The sequence below is a fragment of the Macaca fascicularis genome, chromosome 6 (genome assembly GCF_037993035.2).
Source record: "Macaca fascicularis isolate 582-1 chromosome 6, T2T-MFA8v1.1".
Lineage (NCBI taxonomy): Eukaryota > Metazoa > Chordata > Mammalia > Primates > Cercopithecidae > Macaca > Macaca fascicularis.
The window spans coordinates 113966530-113993192 of NC_088380.1; the positions used below are offsets into that span (position 1 = coordinate 113966530).

Genomic DNA, 26663 nt, shown 5'->3' on the forward strand with positions numbered 1-26663 from the left:
CAGTTCCATGAACCCTTCCCAGGTTTCCCTCAGGAACAGTTGTCTACTCCCTTCTCTGGTCCATCAAGATATCCTGTACATATTCCAAATTCTGTACTTATCAGAACTATAACTATGTCTGCATGTTTGCTCTTTTTGTGTTAGGCTTGGCCAAGAATCCAGCACACAGTAAACATCCAATAGAGTAAATGATTAACCTGTCGTTGGAACATTACAATTTAGTTGAAGTAGTAGTCTGAATTCTATTGGTGTAAGTATTTGTGTTTGATAATGGCAAATAAGAATAAAGATTACCTTAGCAAAGGTTGCTAAATTATGGACTGGGGTGAAGATAAGGCTCAAATCTGACTCTGATGGACCTTAAAGGATGGGAATGAATCAGATGACTGGAGAAGAGGAGAGGTAGTTTGGGGCCAGATGAACAGGAGCAGGGGCTTCGAGAAATGAGTGCCTGAGGTAGGTGTGGAGGGTGGGCAGCCCGTTTAACGGCAAGCTAAGGAGCCTCAAATGTATTCTTAGGGCACTGGAGAGTCTTGAGCATGGAAACAACATGATCAGAAAAGCGAGGCAGGAAAAATAGTTTCGGCTGCAGGAAAGACAAAGGTGAATAACAAAAAGTATATAATATCTAGATTTTGAGAGTGAAACCTACTCAGAATCCTTTTTTAGTAAGGAAAAGGGCAGCTGAAACATTCACCACCTGCTGAAAAAGCCTTATGTCTCCAACAAGCAAACTATTACTAATAGTTTTTAATGTACATAAAAATTCATTAAACATTTATTGCTGCTTTATTATCCTATGGGCTAAGAATACAGAATTCTTATCTCTTGAGAGAGAAGAATCTAAATTTTTGAAAATGAAATACAGAATATGGATTAGAGAAGAAACATAAAATGATCAAAAGTTTGTACGTGAAGGTCAGAATGAGAGAGCTATTATTCTTATATAATATGATCTGTCAAAATAAAAAAAAAAACTTTTGCTCAAAAATAAATGATACATTTTTCTGATTGTATCAGAAAATGAGAAAGGACATTAGAAGTAATCTAATCCCATAGGATTTTAGAGATGAGAAGAATGGGAGGACCAGAGAAGTCAAATGATCAGCTCTACGTCACACAGAAAGTTGTCAGTAAAATATGGATTACAAATCTCATCTTCTAACTATGGTTGACTGCTTTGCCTCTGCTGCTTTTCATAAAGCTATAAATATGATTACACTAGAAAAATAATTCTGGTATATTTTGGCATAAAACAAATTATAAGTCTTTAATAACATCTATGTAAACTTTAAAAGATTAAAACAATAGAGCCAATGAAAATGGATCATTCATTCATTTAGCAGCCTATATTAACTAAGAACCTAGTCAAGGAATGCAGGAGTGGATGAAAGGTTTGGATATAAATAATGGAAAATGGCAAGGCATGGTGGTTCACACCTGTAATCCCAGCACTTTGGGAGGCTGAGGCAGGAGGATCGCTTGAGCTCAGGAGTTTGAGACCAGCCTGGGCAACATGACAAAACCTCATCTCTTAAAAAAAAAAAAAAAATAGCTGGGCATGGTAGTGCACCTATAGTTCCAGCTACTCAGGAAGCTGAGATGGGAGAATCACTTGAACCCAGGAGGTTGTATTTTGGACATGCTGAATTAAATATAAAATTAATGTCACCAGCGTTTTTGTAAAAATGTAGCTATTAGAAAACTGAAAATTACATACATGGCTCATATATTTCTATTGGACAATGCCACTCTGGAGAATGAGCAAAGATTAACCTGCTGTGGGCTGGTGCATGCCTAGGATGGCCAGAAAAGAGGACAAGGTGGGATCTAACCATTAAAGGATAAGAATCTGAAGATTTTTTTTTTATTATTAAAGACGAATTTTCAGGGAATCATGAGGAAGAAAGTCTCACAGAAAAAAATGTGGGTAGTTACCCATTAAAAACGTTTCTCCCATCATCTTTGGAACTTTGGGCAAATCAGGTGATGCCTTGGGCAAATCAGGTCTCCTTCCTCCTGCCACTGAACTAAACTTGCAGTTTATCATTCTGTTTGTTCTCTGTGGAACTGTGAGCCAAGTGAAGTGCAGATGGATGGCTTCTTAGAATAGAACTGAAAGCATGCCAGTACTTAAGTTAGAATAGCATCCACCTTCAGTGACCACAGTTATGTGAACACCGTAGGTCCTCACGCGTGAGGTCACTATATTATAGAAGCAGCTCTCTGGATAATTATTCACACACACACAAACACACACAGACGAATGTCATCAGAGTTTTTTAGTGTAAAACACTATTTCCATGCATATCTTCTGCTGCATAGTTTCTTTAATTCCTGTATATGTCTTTTAAATAAAAATGTGGGCCTCATCTATATTACACCAACCTCGAAGACATGAATTGCAGACAAATTTTCAGAATAACTTCATGGCTATCAAACTGGCTAGAATTGAAATATCAAGGTCAACCCTGCCATTTTCAAATTATCTTCAGCCATGGTGATATAACAATAATCTTAATTAAACAGTCTTCTAAAAACTAAGTGTAAGTCAAGCTTGAACCATCACTATTTTCAGAGTATACTAAACAGCTAGTAATACAAGTATAAGCAATAAATTATCCCTGATTTTTATAATAATGAGAAAAAAGTTCTAGAAGTTAATTCCACTTAAAGGTGTTTCGATAATTAATAATTTAATTTTTCTCATGTCCAATGTCATTAAGGAATTTGGTATATTCATTACTTCCTAGGTATATACATTTCAATGTTTCATTACTTGAAACGTTTCATTTAATCATTCACTTATTTACTTATTGCAGTGTTCCTTTATTGTATTGCAGTTATTTGTCCTGATGGTTTATAGTTCCTCAATTAAATGGATATTTTAGGTATTCTGGTTTTAATTACCTAGGAGCAAACTTCAGGTTTTAAAATTGCATTTGGACAGAGTGCTATTCCTATAAATTTATTTATAGGCTGGTTTTGCTCTTGAGTTAATCAGAATTTGTGTCACTTACATAACAATGGTGACTAGTGTGACATCCTCTAATGTAATTTTGCTAAAAATTTTCTTAAAACCCATTAATACATAAGAGCAGATGTCTTTAGATACCCCTTTACAGACTCTTTAAGATGACTATTTGTTCTTTTCACCTGAAAGAACCAACACAAAAGAGCAAAAATGAGTGTCAACTCTTTCTTTACTTCTTTATCTCTTTTCTTTTTTTGAGAAGGAGTCTCACCCTGTCGCCCAGGCTGGAGTGCAATGTTGCCATCTCAGCTCACTGCAACCTCCGCCTCCAGGATTCAAGCAATTCTCCTCCCTCAGCCTCCCAAGTGGCTGGGATTACAGGCGTGTGCCACCATGCTCAGCTAATTGTTTTTTTTTTTTTTTTTTTATCTTTAGTAGAAATGGAGTTTCACTACGTTGGCCAAGCTGGTCTTGAACTCCTGACCTCGTGATCTGCTGGCCTCGCCTCCCAAAGTGCTGGGGTTACAGGCATGAGCCACCATACCCGGCCTGAGTGCCAACTCTTTTTACACCCCTTAAAAATATACTCATATACAGATAAATGGTTATAAATGATTAAAAAACGTAGATGAGGAAGACTGGAATACGGTCTTCCTGAGGGCAGAAATTTTTGCCTATTACATTCATTAGTACAATCCTAGAACTCAGAAGAGTCCTTGACCCTAGCAGATGCTCAATAAATATCTGTGTATTGAATGGCACATAATGGACACTCAGAATATAAATGTTTAATGACTGAATAATTCATGGAAATGATTAGGCCATTAGTTAATAACAATATGCTACATGATCATCATTTCACTGTATGCTACTGTCAAAGGCATTTGAATCACAGCAACTCCATCTTGAATAGGGGCTGGGTAAAATGAGCCTGAGAGCTACTAGGCTGCATTCCCAGGAGGGTAAGGGATTCTTAGCCACAGGATGAGATAGGAGGTCAACACAAGGTACAGGTCATAAAGACCTTGCTGATAAAGCAGCATGTGGTAAAGAAGCCAACCAAAATCCACCAAAACCAAGATGGTGATGAAAGTAACCTCTGGTCATCCTCGCTGTTCATTATATGCTAATTGCAATACATTAGTACGCTAAAAGACACTCCCACCAGTGTCATGACACTTTACAAATGTCATGGCAATGTCAGGAAGTTACCCATATGGTCTGAAAAGGGGAGTAACCCGCAGTTCCAGGAATTGTTCACCCCTTTTCCGCAAAACTCATAAATAATCCACTCCCTGTTTAGCCTATAATCAAGAAATAACTATAAGTATCCTTAGTCTAGCACCTCGAGCTGCTGCTCTGCCTATGGAGTAGCCATTCTTTTATTCCTTTACTTTCCTTTCACTTCACTCTAGGAACTTGCACTAAATTCTTTCTTGCAAGATCCAAGAACCCTCTCTTAGGGTCTGGATCTGGACCCCTTTTCTGGTAATAGTACAATATGAATACTTTAAATGGTGGTTACCAGGAAGTCTTAAATGTTTATGACAAGTAGGTGCTTAGTAAGTTTTCTTGAATATATGAGTGAAGAAATAAACTAGAAAGACTGAGTCACAATTTAGAAAATAAGTCATGAGGTGCTGAAGGCCAGAACTGCCCAATCTTCTTTTTTATAAACCTCCTGGATGCAAGTTTTAACACAGTCTCAAAAAAGTTGTGATCAGTTTCTCCAAAGTTACATACTGAGACTAGGATGATAATGAGCTACCCACTCAGGATTCTGCAAGGACCAGAAATCTTTTCTTACTTTACAATACTTTCAAATACAAAATATTTTAAACTACATGGTTAATTCAACCTTGTGAACTGGATGGTCATCAAAATGAATATATAATTATTTCAACATACTTGCATTTCTATTTTTTTTCTTTTTGAGATGGAGAGTTTCGCTCTTGTTGCCCAGGCTGGAGTGCAATGGCACAATCTCAGCTCACTGCAACCTCCCCCTCCTGGGTTCAAGTGATTCTCCTACCTCAGTCTCCCTAGTAGCTGGGATAACAGGCATGTGCCACCACACCTAGCTAATTTTGTATTTTTGGTAGAGACGGGGTTTCACCATATTGGTCAGCCTGGTCTCAAACTCCCGACCTCAGGTGATCAGCCCGCCTTGGCCTCCCAAAGTGCTCGGATTACAGGCATGAGCCACTGCGCCCGCCCCACAGTTGCATTTCTAAATATAAAATCCTCACAAAGTTTGAAAAGATGATGAGATCAGGGACATTTGAACACATTTTTTAAAGTAAATGGATGTACGGAATATTATGATAGAATACAGTAGTAGTGGTAGTCAAGCATGAAACTGGTAGATAAACAAAAATATACATGTAAAATAAACTCAGTATTTTAATAATAAAGTAAATAGTATCCTAAACAATACACTGATTTTTTAATACTATATTTTGCTGTTGTGACTTTCTATGCATATCCATTTATAAACTGTTACATTCCAACCTGAGACTTTTTTAAAAGTACAACAATCTTTTTAGTTTCAACTTTAATCTGTAAATTAAGTGCCCTAAATCATCTAATAGGATAGCTCTAAATTCATCCTTACCACCACTGCCTATTTAACACCAAAACTATCCATTAAAAAAAAATAGTTCTTATCTATCAATGCATACATATACTACTTTTCTTAAAAAACAAAACTGACTAATAATGTGGCACCATGAACATGTTATATGCAGACATGGGTTGTTCAAAGGGCTAAGAAACAATTATAGCCCTGCCTACTCACAATGCATTCCCCCAAATTTTCATTAGCTTACATCACAGTAAGACTTCACAAAATTTTCATTTGAAAAGACCTACTTTCCTTATGATCTTGCTCACAAAACACCCAAAAGGTGCATTTTGAGAAAATGAAGAAAATGCCATGATGCTATCTATGGCTCCTGCAACACTTGTTTTACTTCCTTTCGAAAGAAATAGAAAGTCAAAGGAGACTTCAAATGGTGGGCAGATGTAAATGGCATTTGCCTGAAAAGACATAAAGCAGCATTCAACAGGGAAGTCCCACCCCACTGAGTCTGTATAAGCGCTCACTCCATCTCTGTTGTAGTTGAAGACAGTGGCTGTCAATCAATCCTGGCTCAGTGGTTAAAGAACCCCACATAGGCTCCTCAGTAGGGTGTAAATGGCTCCAATCGCCGGGGTATAAGCAACTGATTTGCAAGCTGAGGGGCAAAACAAAACAAAACAAAACAAAAAAAAACACCAAAAAAAACCCCCACCTTGTTTCTTCCTCACACAATCTGAAATCAATACTCTAGCCTGTTGTTTTACCTTCTAAGAGGTTTACAGTTCTTGTAGGCCATCATTCCAGAGAGTCACAGAAGGCACAAAACTGAAGCATGTCACCCAGATTAAGAAGCTGAAGACTTTGTGCTGATTTTCAGTGATTATTGCCATTAAAATAGAGTAATGAGATAAAGTTTTGCCAGAGCCAAACACACACCATGGTGTTTTTGTAAAAGCATATACAAGAACTGAACTCCAAGATGACAGCTCCATCGAGCAGCAGTCACCAAGAATGCTGTTCTGAATTCAAAGGCAACCCTGCTAACCACTCTTTCTGAGTAAATCACGTAACCTCTTTTACACCTCAGGTAGTTCATTGTGCACTACCTCACCATGGGTTGCTTACCAAGAAAACGTAATAAAAATAATTGGGGAGCTCTTTGAAGACATAAAATTACTGTGGAGAAAATCAACTGTAAATTTAAGTCTGCACTCTTGGTGAAGAAGTCTCCAAGTGAGCTAGTCTTGATGAGGTCTTCTTTGATGATTTGGACCATATTGCTCTTAGTAGAAAGAGGCTCTGTCCTTTCCTGATGGGGACTTACGTACCCAGTGGCCAGGAGGAATGGACTCAGGGATGGGGCTGGGGGCCTCGCCCACCAGGCATGAGAGGTAATTTGTGCTTCCCTGGCTGCCTTGGTACCTTGCCTCTGTAGTTTTGCTTCAGGGATGACATGCTTCAGCTCAGGCTGCTGTGCTTAAGTCCTACTATAGTCAGAGATTTGGGGGTGGGAAAAGACGGCCAGCTTTACACCCTCCTTAGCCAAGAGGAGAGGAGGAAGGGAGGGAGGGAGAGGAGGAAGGGAGGGAGGGAGGGAGGGGGAGAGAGAGAGAGAGAGAGAAACTCTATCAAATAAAATGCCTGTGGGGATTTACAAGGAATCACTCACTTGGGAGCTCAATTAATAATAAAATGTGATGAGCATGTTGATTCTGTGGGTTTTGTTTCCAACACGTTTTCATATCATTTGCTACCTGCCTCATTTCAGAGCATGTCAGGAATGGGTACTATCCCATTGCAAAGATGGGGAAATGAGTCAAAGTGTCTCACTTGTGTAGCAAGTAGAAGCCAGATGTCAGAAGATGTATGCTGGGCAGATGTTAGAATTTTAAAGTGAGAACTACCTGAATGGCCCCAGCTGAAGACATGGTATTCTAAAAATAGGACGCTAACACCCCACTGAAATAAACTGTTCATTTATTTATTCTACATGACGGGTGCTGTGGGGCACCAGCTTCTTGCAAGACTGCAAAACCGCTTGTGATTCATAAGACGTTTCTGAACAGAAAGAGGCTGGTGGTTCCCGTCCATTAAAAACAAGCTCATCACTGAGATACTGGGCTCTATGTTGTTTTTTCTTTAATTCCAAGAACTCAGAAGGAGGGACAGAAATGTTCAGTGGATAGCTATGGATGGATGAGCAGAGGGGAGAGGAAATAAGTGTGACATGTAAGTTGATCTGTGTGATACAGTAAGAGAAGAGGATGTTGCCAGGTAGGCCTGGGTCAGCGTCGCACAGGTGTTGGTGCTGGAATCTGTTTCCTGAACATCTGTGCTGAACACAAAAACAGCCAGGACCATGGGGGGAGAAATAACAAGTCTCACATTGCTTTAACAAAAACAACAAAATAAAGCACTATTCCTGTTTTCTGCTGTTTCTGTCATGCTAAATGACATCCCTGTCCCCAGGTTTAGCTATGTATTTTGCCACCTCATAAAACCCCAATCAATCTTCCCTTCTCTCCTGGCACCAAGTTATGAAGCATCCCTGATCTTCCAGACCTAAAGAAAACAGCAGAGAGACGGGGCCCCTCATCAGGTAGAGGTTTTCTTTTTTGTCAGAATTTGAGACTAAATACAGATTGGAGTATTCACTTGGGAATTCAACAGAGATCCATCTTAAGGAACATTCCAAATACACAATCAGAAAGAAAGCATTTGTGTGCTTTTTCTGCTCCTAGGAAAATGTAGAGAGAAAGAAAAGGTTACTGTTTCATGTGAACTGATTTCTCCTTTCTCTGTGGTAGGCAGAGAACACATTATCCCACCTGGAACGTGAGTCATTTGTGAAATGCTTGTTTTTAATTCAAACTTCTCCTAACCTGTGTGTGTGTGGGAGACCCAAGGAAGCTGACATACAAGGGCAGATTTATTTTTCTATCAGAAGGGAACCATCAACACAAAGGCCAATAGTAACCCTAAAAATGGAAATGTGCTAACCCTTTCTATTGTCAAGCAAATAAAAAAAAAAACATTCCTCAAAGGAGGAGAAACAAATGCTCAGACCCTCTAATGGCTTCCTGCCTCATTCAGAGTAAAAGCCCACGTCTACAATGATTCTGTGAGGTCCTACGTGACCTACTTCCTGTCTCCTCTTTCCTTACTTGGCTGACTTAAGTCTCTTACCTCTCCTTATGATATAGGAGTAAAGAAGAAATTAGGCAGATAGCAAGGGCATGGGAGTCCCAGGTAAGGCTCTTCTTTTTAATGAAAAACAGAAAAACAGCCCGAAATCATTTTCTAACAAAGAGCAGCCCGCAAGCTAGGAGCCTGCATGTGTGAATGCGGGCAGGAACTAAGAACTAGGCGTGTTCAAGATGGCGGCTCCATCTTCCTTTCTCTGCCAGCCACGCGTACTGTAAAGGAGCAGACAAGATGGTCCCAATCAACTAGAAAGTCCACTTGCACTGCAACCTCCACCTTCTGGGTTCAAGCGATTCTCCTGCCTCAGCCTCCTAAGTAGCTGGGATTACAGGCAACTGTGCCACCACACCTGGCTAATTTTTGTATTTTCAGTAGAGATGGGATCTCACTACGTTGGCCAGGCTGGTCTCAACTCCTGACGTCAACTGATCCGCCAGCCTCGGCCTCCCAAAGTGCTGGGAATACAGGCGTGAGCCACCATGCCCAGCATCAAGACATGGCTTTTATTTTATGTTACTATTATTATTATTATTATTTTGAGGTGGAGTCTCGCTGAGTCACCAGGCCTGAGTGCAGTAGCACAATCTCGGCTCACTGCAACCTCTGCCTGCCGAATTCAAGCGATTCTTCTGCCTCAGCCTCCCGAATAGCTGGAACTACAGGCATGTGCCACCACACCCGGATAATTTTGTATTTTTCGTAGAGACGGGGTTTCTCCATGTTGGTCAGGCTGGTCTGGAACTCCCGAACTCAGGTTATATGCCCGCCTTGGCCTCCCAAAGTGCTGGAATTACAGGAGTGAGCCACCACACCCAGCAGACATGGCTTTTAAAGTGCTCTGTTTTATCTACTTAAGGCCTGGACTCCACAAATCAAATCTATGTGTTATAGAACTCAGGGTACTTCCTAATCTCATAACCTCTTCCTACTCATGCTCATGCCCCGAAGGTTATGTATCTATGAGATATGTCGTACACAGGAGAATTCAAGCCCAAGAAACTAAAAATCATCCCAAAGCAGTTTAAAAATGAACAGAGTTGATTTTACTGTAGAGCTTGTTACATCATCCATTTGCTGAATTACCTTTTATGTTGGGTTACTTATCCTTACAATTCAAATGACCTACAGCCCTAGACACTAGAATTTTATTTCACTTTTGAGACAGTCTCATTCTGTCGCCCACACTGAAGCACAGTGGTATGATCATGGCTTACTGCAGCCTCAAGTAACCGGGCTCAAGTGATCCTCCTGCCTCAGCCTCCTAAGTAGCTGGGACCAAAAATGGGCACCACAATGCCTGGCTAGTTGTGTGTGTGTATGTGTGTGTGTTAATTTTTGGAAAGATAGGTTTTCGCTATGTTGCCTAAGCTGGTGGCAAAGCCTCGCTTCAAGCAATCCTCCTGCCTCGGCCTCCTAAAGTGCTGGGATTATGGGCCTGAGCCACCATGCCTGGTTGAGGTTTTTTTGTTTTGTTTTTTGTGTTTTTTTTTTAAGCAGCCAGGATATACAGGAATCAAGATAATTTAGTCCTCAAAAGTAAAAAAGAAAAACCTCTATGAAAGGAAATGACTTGGGCTTGTGCCTATGTAGGGCCCCAAACAACCTGTTAGTCTGCTAATCTGTTAATCAAACAACTGTTTTAACTATATTATGAGAAATAACCACTTCAAGTTATTTTTCTTTTTAGAGAATTGACAACTCCTGTTCCTCCCAAACTGCTTGACACACTACACTCCCAAACTGCTTGACACACTACACATATGGCTGTAAAAGAAAGAATGCTTTAAATACCATGAAGCCCACATCTAAGTACTTAATTATCTGGGAAGCTTATGATGATGGTGATGATGTTTTCCCTCAGTGGTAAATCTAAACCGTGTGTGACAGCTGCAAACCACAGCATTTGTTTAGTAAAGCCAGGACTCCCTTGCTTCTCTATAGGCTTAGGAAACATTTCAGTGATGTCTGAAAAATAATAAAATCTTTTACATAAAAGTCCAATATCTAGAACCTCCAAAATATTATATTCAGTGAAAGAAGTCAGACATAAAAGAACAAATATTGTATGATTCCATTTGTACAATATGTCCCAAAAAGGCAAATATATAGAGACAGAAAGTAGATTACAGGCTATCAAGGGCTGGGGGTGGCATAGAGGATGACTGTAAATGGGTATAAACCTTTCTAGAATACACATGTCATAAAATTATATTGTGATGATTGGATGGCTCTGTAAATATACTAAAATTCATTGATTATACATTTACACCTCATGAATTTTATGGTATGTAAATTACACCTCAATAACACTGTTACTAAAAAATAAATAAATAAAAGATGGGAAAAAGTCAGTATCTATAAAAGCTTACAGGTTATAGGGTGCAGGGAGGAGAAGCTAGAAGACAATGATGCTATCTCACAGTATTCATCATGCAAATTATGGTTTCTGTTCTTTTCTCCACTCCTATACAATCATGGTGACTCAGGAGAGGGTTACAGGTGTGTCAAAGCACAATGATAAAGGTACTGAACTCCAGGCCAGACTGCCTAGGTCGGCCACTTACTGGCTCTGTGACCTCAGGACAAGTCACTTGGTGCTTCTTGTACTTTAGTTTCCTCATCTGTAAACACTAGTAATAGTACCTACCTCATAGGGTTGTTGTGAATATTAAATTCAATATATGAGAAATGTCTAAAAGTGTTTGCTATCATTATTATCCCTTTAGCCTCTTGTGTGCCCAATAAAGATCTTGGTTTTCTGTATATGCCAAGATATGAAAATCACTGGGAAACACTGTCAAACAAATTGCACTGCATTATGTCTGAATCATGTTCTGTGACAAGTCATATTATAAGTGGTACTATTATATTATGCAATGTATGTGATAATGTGTGAGAAAAAACTAAGTAGACTACATAAAAGACTTTTTCAAAAATAAGGTTGTACACCACTTAGAAACACATTCTTAAGGATCTATTAAACTCATATTTTCATTAAAATCTGCTAAGTATGAACACTATAAAAGTCTTTTGTCTACTCAATTGTCAGGGTCAAAGTAGAATTGGGTTGGGTGGATTGGTATATCTGTTAAAAATACTGTATTTTTCTTATGCAATGGAGTGTACTCAGCAGCGATCCAAAGTATATATGCAACAACAAAACACGATTAAAAGCTTTTTAATGAAGGCACTGTAAACAGTGTTTTCCTTCTGCTTTAGAATATTTCAAATACAAAATTAGCAAGCCCCAGAGACTGGAATTTCTGCTACAGGAGAGATGAAAGGTTAACTGTCTAAAAAGGAAAGACTATGTTTGACATATTCTATTTAGAAAATAAAAGGGTTTCCTAATAAAAGCAGAGGCCCACTTGATGCGCCTAATGCTCCTTCAGTGTTTGCATACACAACTGAGTAATTAGAAAGCCCCACTTAGGGAAAAAAAAAAAAAAAAGAAAAAAAAAGTGAATAAAAAGCCATTGCAGACATCGGTCCCTTGTTTACTAGGCTTGCTGGAGGCCCCGGAGGTCACTGTGATTGACAGGATTTTGGTGTTCATAGGAGAGTTGATAATGCACACACATCTCTGGAGAGTAGAGCTCCAGAGTCCTGATCATGCTTAATAGAAGGGCAGCCACTGTGGAGAACAATGGAACAGGCAAAGCCTGAGGGACTGGTGGGTGGACGGATGTTCAAGGATTGCAAATGAGATCCCAGTCAATTAGTACCCATTGGGAAGCCGAGGTACACCATGTCAAAATAATAATAATAATAATAATAACCTAAAAATTCTCAGGGCAAGAATCTTCCTTTGTCAAAGACAAGGTACCCCTGTAGCCATTTCCATTAGGTATACTTCAGTAACCTTAGCTCCCCCAAAGCACCCTTATGAGCTACTGAACATCAAGTCATTTTAGAAAAGCAACACTAGTTCCTACAATGTATGGCAATGTTTTCATTAGGCATAGCTGAAAGGCAAAAACCACAGCTTTGAATCACAAAGCCACCTGTACTTTACCTTTTTGTTATATTGAATTCCTAGAAACTCAATAGAAAGTATTTTCTGTATTTCCAGTTATTGAGAGGAACCATGTTAATTATTCCCAAGGTTCCTCCCCTTGAAGATCCCTGTGACCCAAATTAAAAAACAAGATCCAACCTGTTTCATTTGATGTAATGATGTTGAGATGTGTGGTTACAAAGAATAAATCTATTTCCATAATATGTTATTACATTAGTTTAATGAATATGCCTTCAACCAATGAAGATATTCCTCTTCCAGAGACACAAAGGTAGTTGCCACAAGAACTTGAATTACCCTGTCGTTGTGCTTCATTTCCACTTATTAATGAGATCACATATCAGCTGCTGCCCGTGCAAAGTTTTAACCATCAAAACATCCTAATTCTAAAAGTTGGAACCTAGTGAGCAGAGTCATGGTCCAGTTGTTGATTCTGCTTATACAACATCAGTTAAAACTGTAGGAGTACATATGCTGAAATGTAGATTTTTACAAAATGGGCTGTTTACCTTTTCATAAGTCCTTAGCTCAAAAACGCAGGGCCATTTATTGAGGCAAGGGAATAAAAATAATCTTGTCTTGACAAGGTCACACCAGGTTTTCCTAGCTTAATCCTTTTGGAAAACTTTTTCTCACTTAATCCATTTCATCCTGCAGAAAGCCCTGTTCAGAATTTCTATATGATACTGAAACAATAAACAGACATGTAGGGTGTCAAAGTTCTAAGGGAAAAATATACAGAGGTCTTTAAAAGAGTGTCTTCCAAAATAAAACACTGAGAAAACGATTGTTGTTTCTTTGGGGCACAGAGTGAAGCGATCCCCTTGGAAAGCACACACTGCAGAAAATGTAAAATTAGACATCTACTTGAACACCGTGACTTAGTCTAAAAAAACATGCAACTATGCTTAAGTGAATTTATTTGAATATTTTTACTTTAAAAATAAAGTAATTTTAAGAAAAGGAGAGCAGTTAGTGCATTTTCATTCTGAGAGCTTCAAATCACATCAAAATCTTCACAGAAAGTTTCCTTTCCTCTTTGAACTGTAAGCACCACTCTGGCTGGGCCAGGTGGGATGAAGTGGAGCAACAGTGACAAAGCACAATGACTTACTTTCCCATTCCATCCTGATTTCTCATTCATGCTTTGTTTCATTTCTTTAAAGGGGGGAAACAGCCCTCCATTCATTTGCTACAAGGTCCACAGAACCATCTCAGGGCTTACAGGGACAGTGTGTCACCAGGGCAACTGAAATAAACACGAAAGACAGATGTGAAGGCTGGAATTCTTCAAAGGCAAGAGGGTTTGACACTTCATAAATCACTGTGTCACTCTGCTATAACAAAAACTGGTCTCATGTACTGTACCCGAGGCTTTCTCTCGCTGTACTTGCTTGTGGAGTCTGTTTGCATACCACATCTGGTTTGTCACTAAAAGCTTTATCAAGGCCGTGAATCAATAAGAGTGAGAAAAGGGTGGGGCCCTTCGCTCTCAACACAATAAAGTTCTCTTAAGAATTCAAGAAACCAGTTACTAAGAAAATAAAAAACTAAAAAGGTCTTAGGTAAGAAATGAAATGCTTTCAATTTGAACACATAAAAAAGCACGATCTTGGTTATCTGGCTACTTTCAGTTGGCTATGCTGTTCTCAAGATCACAGGCACAAAATATTGAGCATCTATTTGTATCTGTGTCTAGGTTAGTCCAAATTAACTATTCTGTCTTTCATCTGGTAGGCAAGGGGGAACTTCTAATGGAGTTCAGTTTATTTAAAAACATAATAAATGTTTGTTAGGTTGAACCGAACAAGTCTGCCATCTTATGATTTTTTTCTGAAGAGGCTACCAGAAGAGCTGGCCTTCAAACTATAATTAGCAAGTTTTCCAGGATGTGTGAGAGTGTTTCTGACTGCTTGGTACCAATCAGATCTGCCTTAAGCAGAGTGAATGGATAGTAATCACTGTGGATCAAGATGTATTTGCTGTTTCTTTTACTAAATTATCTTAACAGTGATAGCTCAGGGTACTTAGCGGTCATTCATACCCTGGTCATGTAGTCAAACGCAAAATTTAAATGTATCATATTAAATAAAACACCATTTGTGTCTATTTTGAAGCTTCCATTCTCTTACATTTAGTCCATTTAATAATCAGATAAATGTAGTATGATTTGAAATCTAACTTAAAAATAAGCATGTGTCATTTCACCATTAGACTTATACGGATGCTCCTCTGACTTATGATTGGCTTATTTCCTGACAAACTCATTGTGAATTGAAAATTATTGTATGTAGAAAGTGCATTTAATATATGTAACCTAACAAACATCATAGCTAAGCCTAGCCTACCTTAAACGTACCCAGAACGCTTACATTAGCCTATGCTTGGGCAAAATCATCTGGCAACACAATAAACTTTAGAGTATGTATGTATGTATGTATGTATGTATGTATGTATTTACTTATTTATTTATTTGAGACAGGGTTTCATCTCACTCTGTGGCCCAAGCTGGAGTGCAGTGGCACGATCATGGCTCACTGCAGCTTTGACCTCCTGGGACTCAAGTGATCCTCCTACATCTCAGCCTCTTTAGTAGCTGGGACCACAGGCATGTGCCACCACACCTGGCAATTTTTTTTTTTTTTTTTTTTTTTTTTTTTTGTAGAGACAGGGTTTCCATACATTGCCCAGGCTGGTCTTAAACTCCTAGGCTCAAACAATCCTCTCACCTCAGCCTCCCAAAATGCTGGGATTCCAGGTATAAGCCACCAAGGACTAATTATTTACCCTAGTGATTGCGTGGCTTACTGGGAGCTGCAACTCACTGTCGCTGCCCAGCTTCATGACAGAGTACTGTACTGCATATCGCCAGCCTGGGAAAAGATCAAAACGCAATATTCGAAGTATAGTTTTGATTGAATGTGTGTCCCTTTCATACCATTGTAAAGTGCATAAATTGTAAGTTGAAGACCATCTGTATATTACTGTATGCCTTTTTTTCTTTCTTCGTCAGGGTCCCGCTATGTTTTCCAGGCTGGAGTGGGCAGTGACTATTCATGGGATCAGTGATTATTGCACACTACAGTCTCCAACTCCTGGCCTCAGGCAATCTGCCTCAGCCTCTGGATTAGTTAGGACTACAGGTACACCATCTTGCCAGGCATTTTATGCTTTCTTATTCTGTTATAAGAGTGGACAAATCATCCTCATGCACCTAACAATATTATATAGTAGTGGTCCATAGTATTTTCAAGAATGAAAACCCCTCCATGAAGCAGCTGTATTTCTCTTATCTGAACACTAAAAAGTACAACATGACAAAAAGTACTCTATTGCAGTAACCTTTTATATGAATTTGTACTCACTAGCATATATATTATTGGGCGGAAAATGATGCTACAGGTATTCTAAGGCACATCTGCACATGTTTTATTAGTCACCTATCAAATTTTGTGATACAAGGAAACGGGAAGACCTCTTTGAAATATCCATGGAGTCACCCAGGACTTTATGCCTCACAGAGCCACTAAAATCTGTCTCCTAGTTCTTTCTTGCTCTCTTTTTTTCTTTTTTTTTTTTAAAGACACAGGGTCTCCTTCTGTTGCTCAGGCTGGAGTGCAGTAGTGTAATTATAGCTCACTGCAGCCTGCAACTCCTGAGTTCAAGTGGTTCCCACACTTCAGCCTCCCAAGTAGCTAGGATTATAGGCACATGCCACCACATGCAGCTAATTTTAAAAATAATTTATTTAATTTTTTTAGAGATAGGATCTCACTTGAGGTCGACCTGACCTCAAGTGATCCACTTTGGCCTCCAAAAGTATTGGGATTTTATGCGTGAGTTTCTATACCTGGCCTCTTTCTAATTTTTCTGGCCTCAGTCCAAATACTACAGCACGTTGGAGTCAACTTCATTGACTACCCAGCCACTATGCTCTATCACATTTCTGGCTTTTATGAGCTATATTTTTTATTCAAACTCATCATACTCTCCAATTCTTTTGTTTATTCATTCTTGAATAAAGGCTGTCTGTATCCCCCATTCACTAAATCATGGGACCTTGCCTTGTTAACAAATGGATGGGTATTTCCAACACCTAACCAGGGTTCATCAAATTTAAAGACTATTTAATTTCCACTGATACTCAAGATTCCACAAGAGACAAACTGGCTTAATTTACCAATATCAATAAGCTCAATTACTTCTTTGTTTGTTTGTTTGTTTTAACCAACGATGACCAATCTTCACATAGACCAGACCATATTGCTCCTCTTTTAGCGTGTTCTTACCTTTGCTTTTGAAAGATTTTACATATGCCAGACACCACTGGAAGGGCCGCTCTCTTAGTATTATCTTGAGCTGGGAAACAGCTATGATATCATTCAGTTATGAAAATCAGAAATGTGTGCTTCTTTTTTTTTTTTTTTTTTTTTTTTTAAGAAATAGTCTCAGATATTCAACTTGTTTGTCTTAGATTTGCTTAAACCCCAAACAATCTGTGTTTACTGTTTTTGGTGTCCCACTGCTTTGCAAGCAGACATACCACTTGCAAATGTGCCAGCCCTTTGTGCAAACACCCAAAAGGCTACATCAGATCCAAAAGCTGTGGCTCACAAGGGGGCCAGCAGGTGGAGAACAGAAGAATCAGCCATGAGTTTGTGCCTTTCTGCCTGCTAAGAAGGAACACAGTGGTATAAAGAGAGGATTATGGTTCCAGGCACAACTTCAGTCTGTCCAAGAGGTTCTATCGTTAATGGAGAATACAGAGATTACATTCAGTTACCCAAATTATACAAGCTTTCTGTAATGCTCAAAAGGTTTAAGTGCACTTATCTGTCATCCCTTCACTTTCCTTATTGAAATAAATCCCTTTGTAATAACAAATCAGACCTTCCTTCTTCTCCTTATGCAGATGAGCAATGCATGGGTGCTTTTCATATTTGGTTGGTGGGGAAGAAAGACAACAGGTAGCAGAAGCAGACTGTAGATTATCATTTGCAATTAACAATAGGAGATATATCTCCCTTCTTACCCTCCAATTCCTTTCTCTCTACTAATAGAAAATAATTAAACTGCATAGCAATTTAAAGTATCAGGTTGGGTTCTGAATATCTTTAAGGTGGTTCACAATAGCAATTAATAGATTCTTTTTTAATGCCAGTTGTTTAGATCTTGATAAGCAACATGTTGGGTTCTTCTGTTTTGTAATTCATGTAGTTAGTCAACCAAAATGATACTACTTAACCTCTTTCCACCCATGCCAATCTTTATTGTAGATGAAGTCACTGAGCCATGCACATTCGAACTTGAAATTATCATGAGTGATTCTTTAACTCGAAGTTACTCACCTATGTTCCTGGCAGTCCAGATTTGCGAGCAAAAATTTCACTGGAAGTAACATAAAGCCATTCCTGGCACCAGCTGTCCCAGTAGGAACAATGAGAGAGGGATATTAATAATAGTAAAACGTCGTTGTTTGCCTGGTCACAGAAAATGGCCCAGAGCGCAGGCTGAGTGAGTCACAGCTGATCAAAAAGTGCCTCAAAATAGGAAAATGTCTAAGCATGTTAAAAATGCAACAACAGCTTCAGGTAGGTGAAAAACAATAGGCAAGCTATACTATTTATACATCATCTACTATTCACTAATGCAAACACATTTTTTACTACTGGCAAACAGAAAATAAGAAAGTTAACTACATACAGGTCTAACGATGCTAGCCATACTGAATATAAAAGAAAACTGTGAAGTTATTTGCTTCACTAAAAGCCAAACTGGGTTTTTACACATTAGGTAAAGTTGAGCTTCATGAATAAATCCAAGGACAGGTAACTTTCCTTGATATCCCCTCAGGCCTAGAGTGAACCAGTAGAAAATCCAAAAGTGCAGAAGGGATATCCTTTTTACAGCATCTATCCACCTTTACCTATAGTGACACCACTTTTGCAATTTTAGTAACTTTCTGGATAGTTGCTTCATACTCAGAGTCACCCTATAAATTTCAATAGTAGTAAATATTAAACTTATAAAAATTAGCATACAAGCTTACAGTTTTAATTAAACTCATACTGTTAATGCAGATTAGGCATATATGTTTATATCATACACAAACTGTACTTCTGATTTACATGTATTAATCTTAGAGTAATAGCAAAGTATAAGCGAAAAGAACACAAGCTTGATGACCTAAAGAGATTTTACTTTCAGATCCAGCATTGCCTGAGAGACTTTTGACAAAAAATTTAACCTCTCTGGGCCTCTGTTTCTTATGTAAAAATGAAGACAATTATATTACAACTTGCAAGGATTACGAGATTAACAGATTGGAAGATTAGCGAGTTAATGACTAAAGAAAGTACAGTTCTTGGCACATAGTGTCTATGTGCACAGTGAATACACAGTGTGTATAGATATGTTTATGTGTATATATATGTATATATATAAAATGTATATGGCATACATTCAATATCTGTTGCTGTCTTATTTTTTCCCTAATTCATATGTTAATGTAAATGGTTCAATTTTAATTTATTTAAAGCCATGAGCACCTTACATTTGACCAACCTCCATGCAGTTGAAAATCCATGTATAACTTCTGACTTCTTCAACCTTAAATACTAATAGCCTACTGGTGACCAGAAGTTTTACTGATAACATAAACAGTCAATTAACACATATTTTATATTTTTTATATATTATATGCTATATTCTTATAATAACATATGCCAGAGAAAATAAAATGTTATTAGGAAAATCATAAGGAAGAGAAAATATGTTTACTATTCATTAAGTGGAAGTGGATCATCGTAAGTTTTCATCCTTATCATCTTCATCATGATAAGTAGGCTGAGGAGGAGGAGAAATAGGAGGGGTTTGTCTTGATGTGGCAGGGATGGCAGAGGCAGAAGAGGTGGAAGAGGTGGAAGGGGAGGCAGGAGAGGCAGGTGCACATAGTTTAACTTTTATTGAAAAAAATCCATGTGTAAGTGAATTCACATGGTTCAAACCCATGTTGTTCAAGTGTCAATTTTACTTAAATTTGAAGCAATAGAAGGTCTCTGATTTTCTTAAAACCTAAATCTTTCTTTCAAAGCTTTTATTTAGTTAGCAATCAAATTTATACTGTACTATAGAAGATATTTATGATGGATATGGAAATGAATCAGAATTGCCCCCAAAGGTCAATCAAAAGAAGACATGATGCCATTTTGTGTATAGCCAGCAAATATAGAATGACAGAAATCAACAGAAACTTCTCTATTATTTTGTTTATCCAAGGAGATAAAGGGATCCAGGAAGTTTTCTACTGGGTAACCATAGGCCTTGTGTTATTCTAGAATGATTCTAGATTCTAGATTCAAGATTCTGGATTTCAGAATGAGAACACTGCTTCTTGCAATAACCAGTAAGTTTCCACCTAGAAGACTCAAAGACTGCAATGGGAAGAGAAACCTGATCCCAGTCCTAGCTCTGTAGGTCTACAGTGAGAGTTATATTTCCTCTGTAGCAGTTCATTCAAGTGTAAGGTTTGCCTGAAAACATTCTTCCTGAAACCAGGGCTGGGCTATACATGTGGTTTCTGCTCACTCTGACAGGAGAAAGCAAACAGCCCAGACTTGATTGGGTCTGAACATGGCCACCCTCTGTGACTCTGCCGTATTTCACAAGGCAAAAAGTATATGAGTTCTGCCTTTCTAGAAATCATCTTTATATGTGCTTTTCTGTTCAGTCATGGATTATAAATAGATTCTCTGATTAGTTTCCCAAGTGAAAAGTATATAGAAAAGAATAGAACAGGATTTGCTTCTGAATGTGAAAGTACATTATTTTATTCTAACAACTAAATCAGTAGAGCAGCAAGTTATCCCAAGGAGATCAGAAGGAGAGCAAATTCCTAAATAATAAGGTCATGTAGTAAAAATGGAAGTGAGGACAAAATGTAAGCACAATGGGAAATTCTACTTTCTTCAATTATAGTAATAAAATAGCTTACGGTGCCAGGAAAATACCGTAAAACCATTACAAAAGTCTACAAGTTATGACAAGATGGCTTAAAGTGGAAAAAAAATAGGGCCTTCACCTATGCTGTTCTTTTAATATAATGACTATTGGTACCACATGTATTTACATTTTTTGGATACAGAATAACCAACCATATTAGCTAGAAAATGCCAGATTTTTACTTTATTTTCTCATGGATAAATCAGGAAAAAATACCTTTGTGGTGGGAAAAATTACTTGTGCTTTTCTTCCCCCTAAGTTTCTGGACATAAATATGACCTGGCATTTTGTCTATGAGCCAGAAAACCAAAACATTCCATGTTCGTGTTTTGTTTCATGTACGAAATTTGAACTGCAAAGGGTATAATATAATCATATAAGTAGATGTAAAAATGGGTTATTCAGATAAACTTTATTTTCTTTTAAAACAATTTTTTTTTTTTTTTTTTTTGAGACGGAGCCTTGCACTGTTGCCTGAGCTGGAGTACAGTGGTGTGATCTCAGCTCACTGCAACATCCACCTCCCAGGTTCAAGCAATTCTCCTGCCTCAGCCTCCCAAGTAGCTGGGACTACAGGCATGTGCCACCATGCCCGGCTAATTTTTGTATTTTTAGTAGAGATGGGGTTTCACTCTGTTGGCCAGGCTTATCTTGAAAGCCTGACCTTGTGATCCACCCGCCTCAGCCTCCCAAAGGGCTGAGATTACAGGCATGAGCCACCGCGCCTAGCCTAAATCAACTATTTAAGGTTCATCTAGATTGGGGTGTGTGTTAGGGGAATCGGATAAGAGAAAATAATCACAACAATGCTAAAATCATTCTATTGTTAAAATTAATTTTCCTTTTCAGAGTAGTCTCACGCACATTATCTTATTTCAGATGCCCAACACCCAGATGTGGCAGATAGGGAAGTTTCATAATAACCTCACTTAACAGGTAGGAAAACCAAGATGGGAACATGTGAAAGGATATGAGGGAGGTCAGGGAATGACTGACAACAACCGCGTCAGGGAGACAGCTCTGACTCCTGGGCCTTCTCCTCCCCCTCAGAACGTGAAAAATGTCACAACTTTCACCCCCAGAAATAGAAGTTGTCCCGAACATTCTCCACAAATGTTACTTCAAAAGCCAGCAAATAAAATGACTTTCAGGAACCAAAGCTTGGCAAATAGATGGACAGGAAGAAACAGTGTGAAGTCACTGTTAGCACAAAATTGCATCTCTATATTGGCATGGAGCTGGTAATTGACAGACAGTATAGCAGGAATTACTCTTCAGCTCTATCATCTGTGAAATGGGAATGGTAGTACTTACCCTGCTCACCTCACCAGGCTGCTGTGACAACTGACTGTGATAACAAGAAAAAACAACCTTCTTCATCCCCAGAGCTTGATATCGAAACAACTAAGCCAGAAACAAGACCTTTGGTCCTTACCTGATGGGACACTCATTATAACAGGAGAAATAATAATGTATTTTACAAAGCTACAGACACAGGTTATTTGTGATAATAAAATAGTTTTGTTTTTTAGTTTTTTTATTGACATTAATTTACTCAGAATATCTACTAAGTGCACTAATAACTTCATAATATTAAAAAAGGTAAAATTCAGAATTGAATAAATATGGAAGGGTGAAATGTGCTTGATCACTCAGTTAAGCCATGACCATCTTATATGTGTACTGTGAGTTTAAAGCAATAGTCTCAAAAACATGAAACCACCTAGCTAACTTCCATACACCTCTATTCTTGGCTGTATTGAGTTTATTAATTGTCTCTCTGAATTTTCTCACAGCTAGAATGTTCTTCCTAAACACAACAAAAACTATTTGAAAAATAATGTTTAACATTTATCTCAGTGATATCATTATGGCCAAACTATTGAAAATGAAATTTAACATTTTAATTATCTAATAAGTATTGATTTAGGTATAGGGGGTTATATTACTATAAGCAATAAATTGGGACTGATAGATATACAGATAACATGTTCTAGGCTTTTCAAACTTTGTATCATGACCCATCAGTGGCTAGAAGCTTTATTTGTATAGAATACAACTGAATAAATACATCAGAGTTACTTACATATTATGAAGAAAGTATTACTTTCATGCAACTTTTGTTTCAATTAGTATACATGTTTGTGTACATGTATTTGCTTGGTCATTTACAAAACTAATTTCTTACTATGGGTCATTGTAAAAAATAAGTGTTTAAGAAACACTATGTAGGATACACATTTCATAGGTCTTTTTCTTTTAAGTTTGTTTGAGTTTATTTCCATTTTCTCAATAATTAAATTAGCCAGCTAATTATTTCAATATTGGTAGATAAATGGTTGCTATGATTTGAAAAACTAGTTTGAAACACTGGGATGTTAGAACTGATGGTATCTTTCAAATCATTGAGTCCAGTGTATTCTGTTCACAGGTAACAGAGGTCCTGAAAAGTGAAGTTCCCCCCACCCCCACCCAAGGTTTGTTAATGTCTGTACTAGATTCAATTTATGCACCAGGCCAGATAAACTCTAGCTGCCAGCACAGCCCCAAAAAACCAACTAGATAAGTATAGCTCGCTGTGCCTGCACACTGTCCAAACTGGATTCTCAGAGGATCTGGCTTTCCCAGAAGCTTGGAAATGCTTCTCCAGGCAGCACAATCTGGAAATGCATGGGATTTTGACCATTGAGAGACAGGAAAAAGCAAGGAGGCAACAGATGAATTGCTTGCCTTCCTTCTCTGCACCAAGGCAGAATGGTTCTGAAATACAGCCTTTTTGGTGCCATTCCACATGACCAAGTGACCACTTTTGTTTTGTGCTGAAGCTATGGCTGTTTTAGTAACACCACCACCTTGTATTGCTCTCCTACCTTTCTTGCTTCAATTCATTTTTCTCCTCATTCTTGCTTCCCTGGAACTGCATGGCCAACCCCCTTCCCTCCACAACGAAGTGTTAGTATACAAGCCATTGATTCACGCTGTGCTTTCTAGGGAGCCTAGGCTAAGACAGCGTCCTACATACAATTGCAAATTCCACTGCGTATTAACAACTTAGATAATGAGAAAATAGAGGTTTCAGGTATTATCTATACATGTCATTTCCTTATGTACTTTAATCTCAAGAACATTTTTAGGTTAAGTGCACATTTTCTATCTTTTGGTCTTAAACAAGGGTTAGGATTGATTACAGACATCTTACCCATGCTCTAGCTTTGTTAAGCTAGTTGGAATAGTCAGGATAGGCTAGATTATGAAGCAGTAACGACCAACTTCCAAATTTCAGTGACCTAAAATAATACAGATTTATTTCTCGCTCACATTGTACGTCCACTGTAAGTCAGCAAGGAGCTCTGCTCATTGTAGTAACTCAGGGACTAGGGTTGACAGACAACTGCTATCTTGAAAGTTGTACATGGTCATGCCAGAGAGGGAGAAGGAATGGTGAAGCACATACTGCTTCTTAAAGCCCCTGCCTAGCAGTGACATGGGTCACCTTCACTCACATTTGGTTGACCACAGCTAATCACGTAGTCATGCCAAATTTCAAGTGGGTGGGGGAGTGTAATTCAACTATACGCCTGGCAGGTAAGAGAATCAAAACCTTTGTAAAAAGCTCAAATGGCTACAACAAATAGTATTTGGGGTAAGTTATCTCCACTACAGAAACATTTTGCTTTCGATCTCTAATCGATGGATTGGCTGTGATTTCAAATGGCCTGCAGAAAATATTGAAGAATTTGGAAATTTATTTTAAAGGCCAAATGAACATACCAAATTTAACATAGGCATCAAGGCAGAGTGAAAAGAAGGACAGAGTGGGAGATCTGGGCTCAAAGCTTGCTTATACTGCTTACTAGTGTCATGGCCTCAGGTAAGTTACTTAATGACTCCCAGTCTGGTTCCCACACCTATAAAAGGGGAAGCAACAATCCCCACCTAGTAGGTTTTCTGTAAGGATGAGAAATAATAGGTGATACCATTTCATGCTATGACTGGCATACAGTAGGCACCTGATGAAAGGCAGCTGGTACTGATGGGTATTTACCTGGGACATTTCCTCTCCTGTAAAGAAGTGCCCAAATATACCATTTATTTCTTTTTGCCATATTTGTATACTTTACTAGTATAGATGCACTACTTTGTAAAGAGAATTTTATGAATTAAATTTGCAGTAAATCAAAGCTGTAGAAGATGATTTAGAACTCACTAAAAATGCCCTTTAATGAAGATGTTTTTTAAAGTTCTAGACTCCGGTTCAAAAAATGTCAACTACACAAGAGTCAAAAAAGGGATAAGTCTCTAACTTACCTAAAGTTCATGTGAATTAATCTGAGGGATTCTGGTTAACTGTAAGCTCGCCCTGGATCAGTGACACACAGCTGTCTCTTAAGCCCTAGGTAGACTTAGCTACTTTAATTAACACCTAGAATCCAGATGAAGGGGCGTAACCAGTGCTGTACATTTCAATTTGTATAGCCAGACCACGTACTTATTGTAGTGCTCAGGGTGCCACCTTCTAAACGTCTACTAATGAAAGGGGCAGGCAGGACGGTGAGGCTGCAGAAAGCATGACAGATGAGAAATGCCTAAAAAGACCTGGAGACATTTAGGCTGGAAGAGACTGTTTTGGGAAACGTGATACCTATCCTCCAATACCTGAAGGGCTGTCATGCAGAATAGATGTTTCTCTGTGCCGCTCTAGAGAACAGGAAGAGGACAAAGAGGTAAGAATTAGCCCTTGACTGCTGGTGAGCTCACGGCCAAGCAGAGGCCGGCTGCTGACCTCTGGGGATACACCAGTGATTCCAAGTAGACAGGACTGGGGCTTTGGATCTCTTATGTGTTTCTTTTCCCCAACCTTACAAATCTATCAGTGCTTGGGTGCACAGTACTTGTTCTAAATAGGCATTCTCTCTTTGCCTTTTTAATAAAGACATTATAGAAATAATAACGTAATGTGCAGGAATTCATTTACACTGCTTATGCTACAGAAATCTTGATTTAGTAGATATCCCTTCAGGTTACAATTTCTGCTGCTGGCTGCAATATAATAAAGATGCTGACAGTTGTGAATTACTTTACCAAGTTCTACAAATTATCAACTGAAATGGTAAATAGGAGAGAAATAAAAGGTAAAGTAGGTGGCTAGGTCACCAAGGGTGATGCCTGCCTTTCTGAATAATTTAAGACCTCCTGAAAATGATGGCAAATAGATGCCCCTTGCTGAGGAATAAGAGAAAGTATATAGGGCTCTAAGTTTCAGGACATAGAGGTTAATGGAAAATGGGAACGGCTTTGTTTTATGGGCCCCACTGAAGATGGATGACCGGGGAGATGGGCAGGAGGAATTATTTCTTATCTAGAAGAAGCTGAGGTTAAGAGATGAGGCAATGGCGTGTGAACGCTGCATGGGACAATTATTAGTGGAGAGCTCTGACTAAAGGTGAATGGCCTGCTGGGAGATGGGAGACATCTGATAGGTAAAGTCAGTCCGGCCCTGGGGCCATGACCTCATTAATAGTTAAACAACAGCACTGAAAATTAATGACCCACACCTGACTGCCCAGTGAAACTGCACTCCTCTTCACAACTGTCCGGAAATCCTCACACACATTCCAGCAGGGAGTCTCTGGCTGCCAGTGGTTACAGCAATCCCTCTAGGAATTAGCCGGGTTAAATGAGTAGTGGCAAGACAGATGAAGAAATAGACTTTATCCGGCCTCCACGGTCCAGCGTGGGACGGAAGAAGCATGGAGTTTCTAAGAAGTACAGACTGGCCATGTTGAAGGTATTTAGAAAGGAAAGACCATGAACTGGTCCTCTATCACAATTGGACATGTGGACCGAATCCGAGTAAGGAAGGCCGGGCACCGGAGTGACCTCTA

General features: G+C 38.7%; 1 protein-coding gene across 6 annotated transcripts in view; it reads right to left on the bottom strand.

Annotated features, from left to right (window-relative positions):
• Window positions 1-26663, bottom strand: part of EFNA5 (ephrin A5) — a 295312-nt gene that overhangs the window by 128592 nt on the left and 140057 nt on the right. For 3 of the 6 annotated variants that reach the window (XM_073994004.1, XM_065546627.2, XM_045394086.3), the window contains exon 1: window positions 1-26663. This exon is cut by the window's right edge and continues 8338 nt beyond it. The exons of the other annotated variants lie outside the window; for them this stretch is intronic. Coding sequence is in view for 1 of the 3 variants with exons in the window: in XM_065546627.2 (XP_065402699.1) it covers window positions 1-9 (9 nt within the window). In the remaining 2 variants the exon portion in view is untranslated. 6 annotated transcript variants of the gene reach the window in all.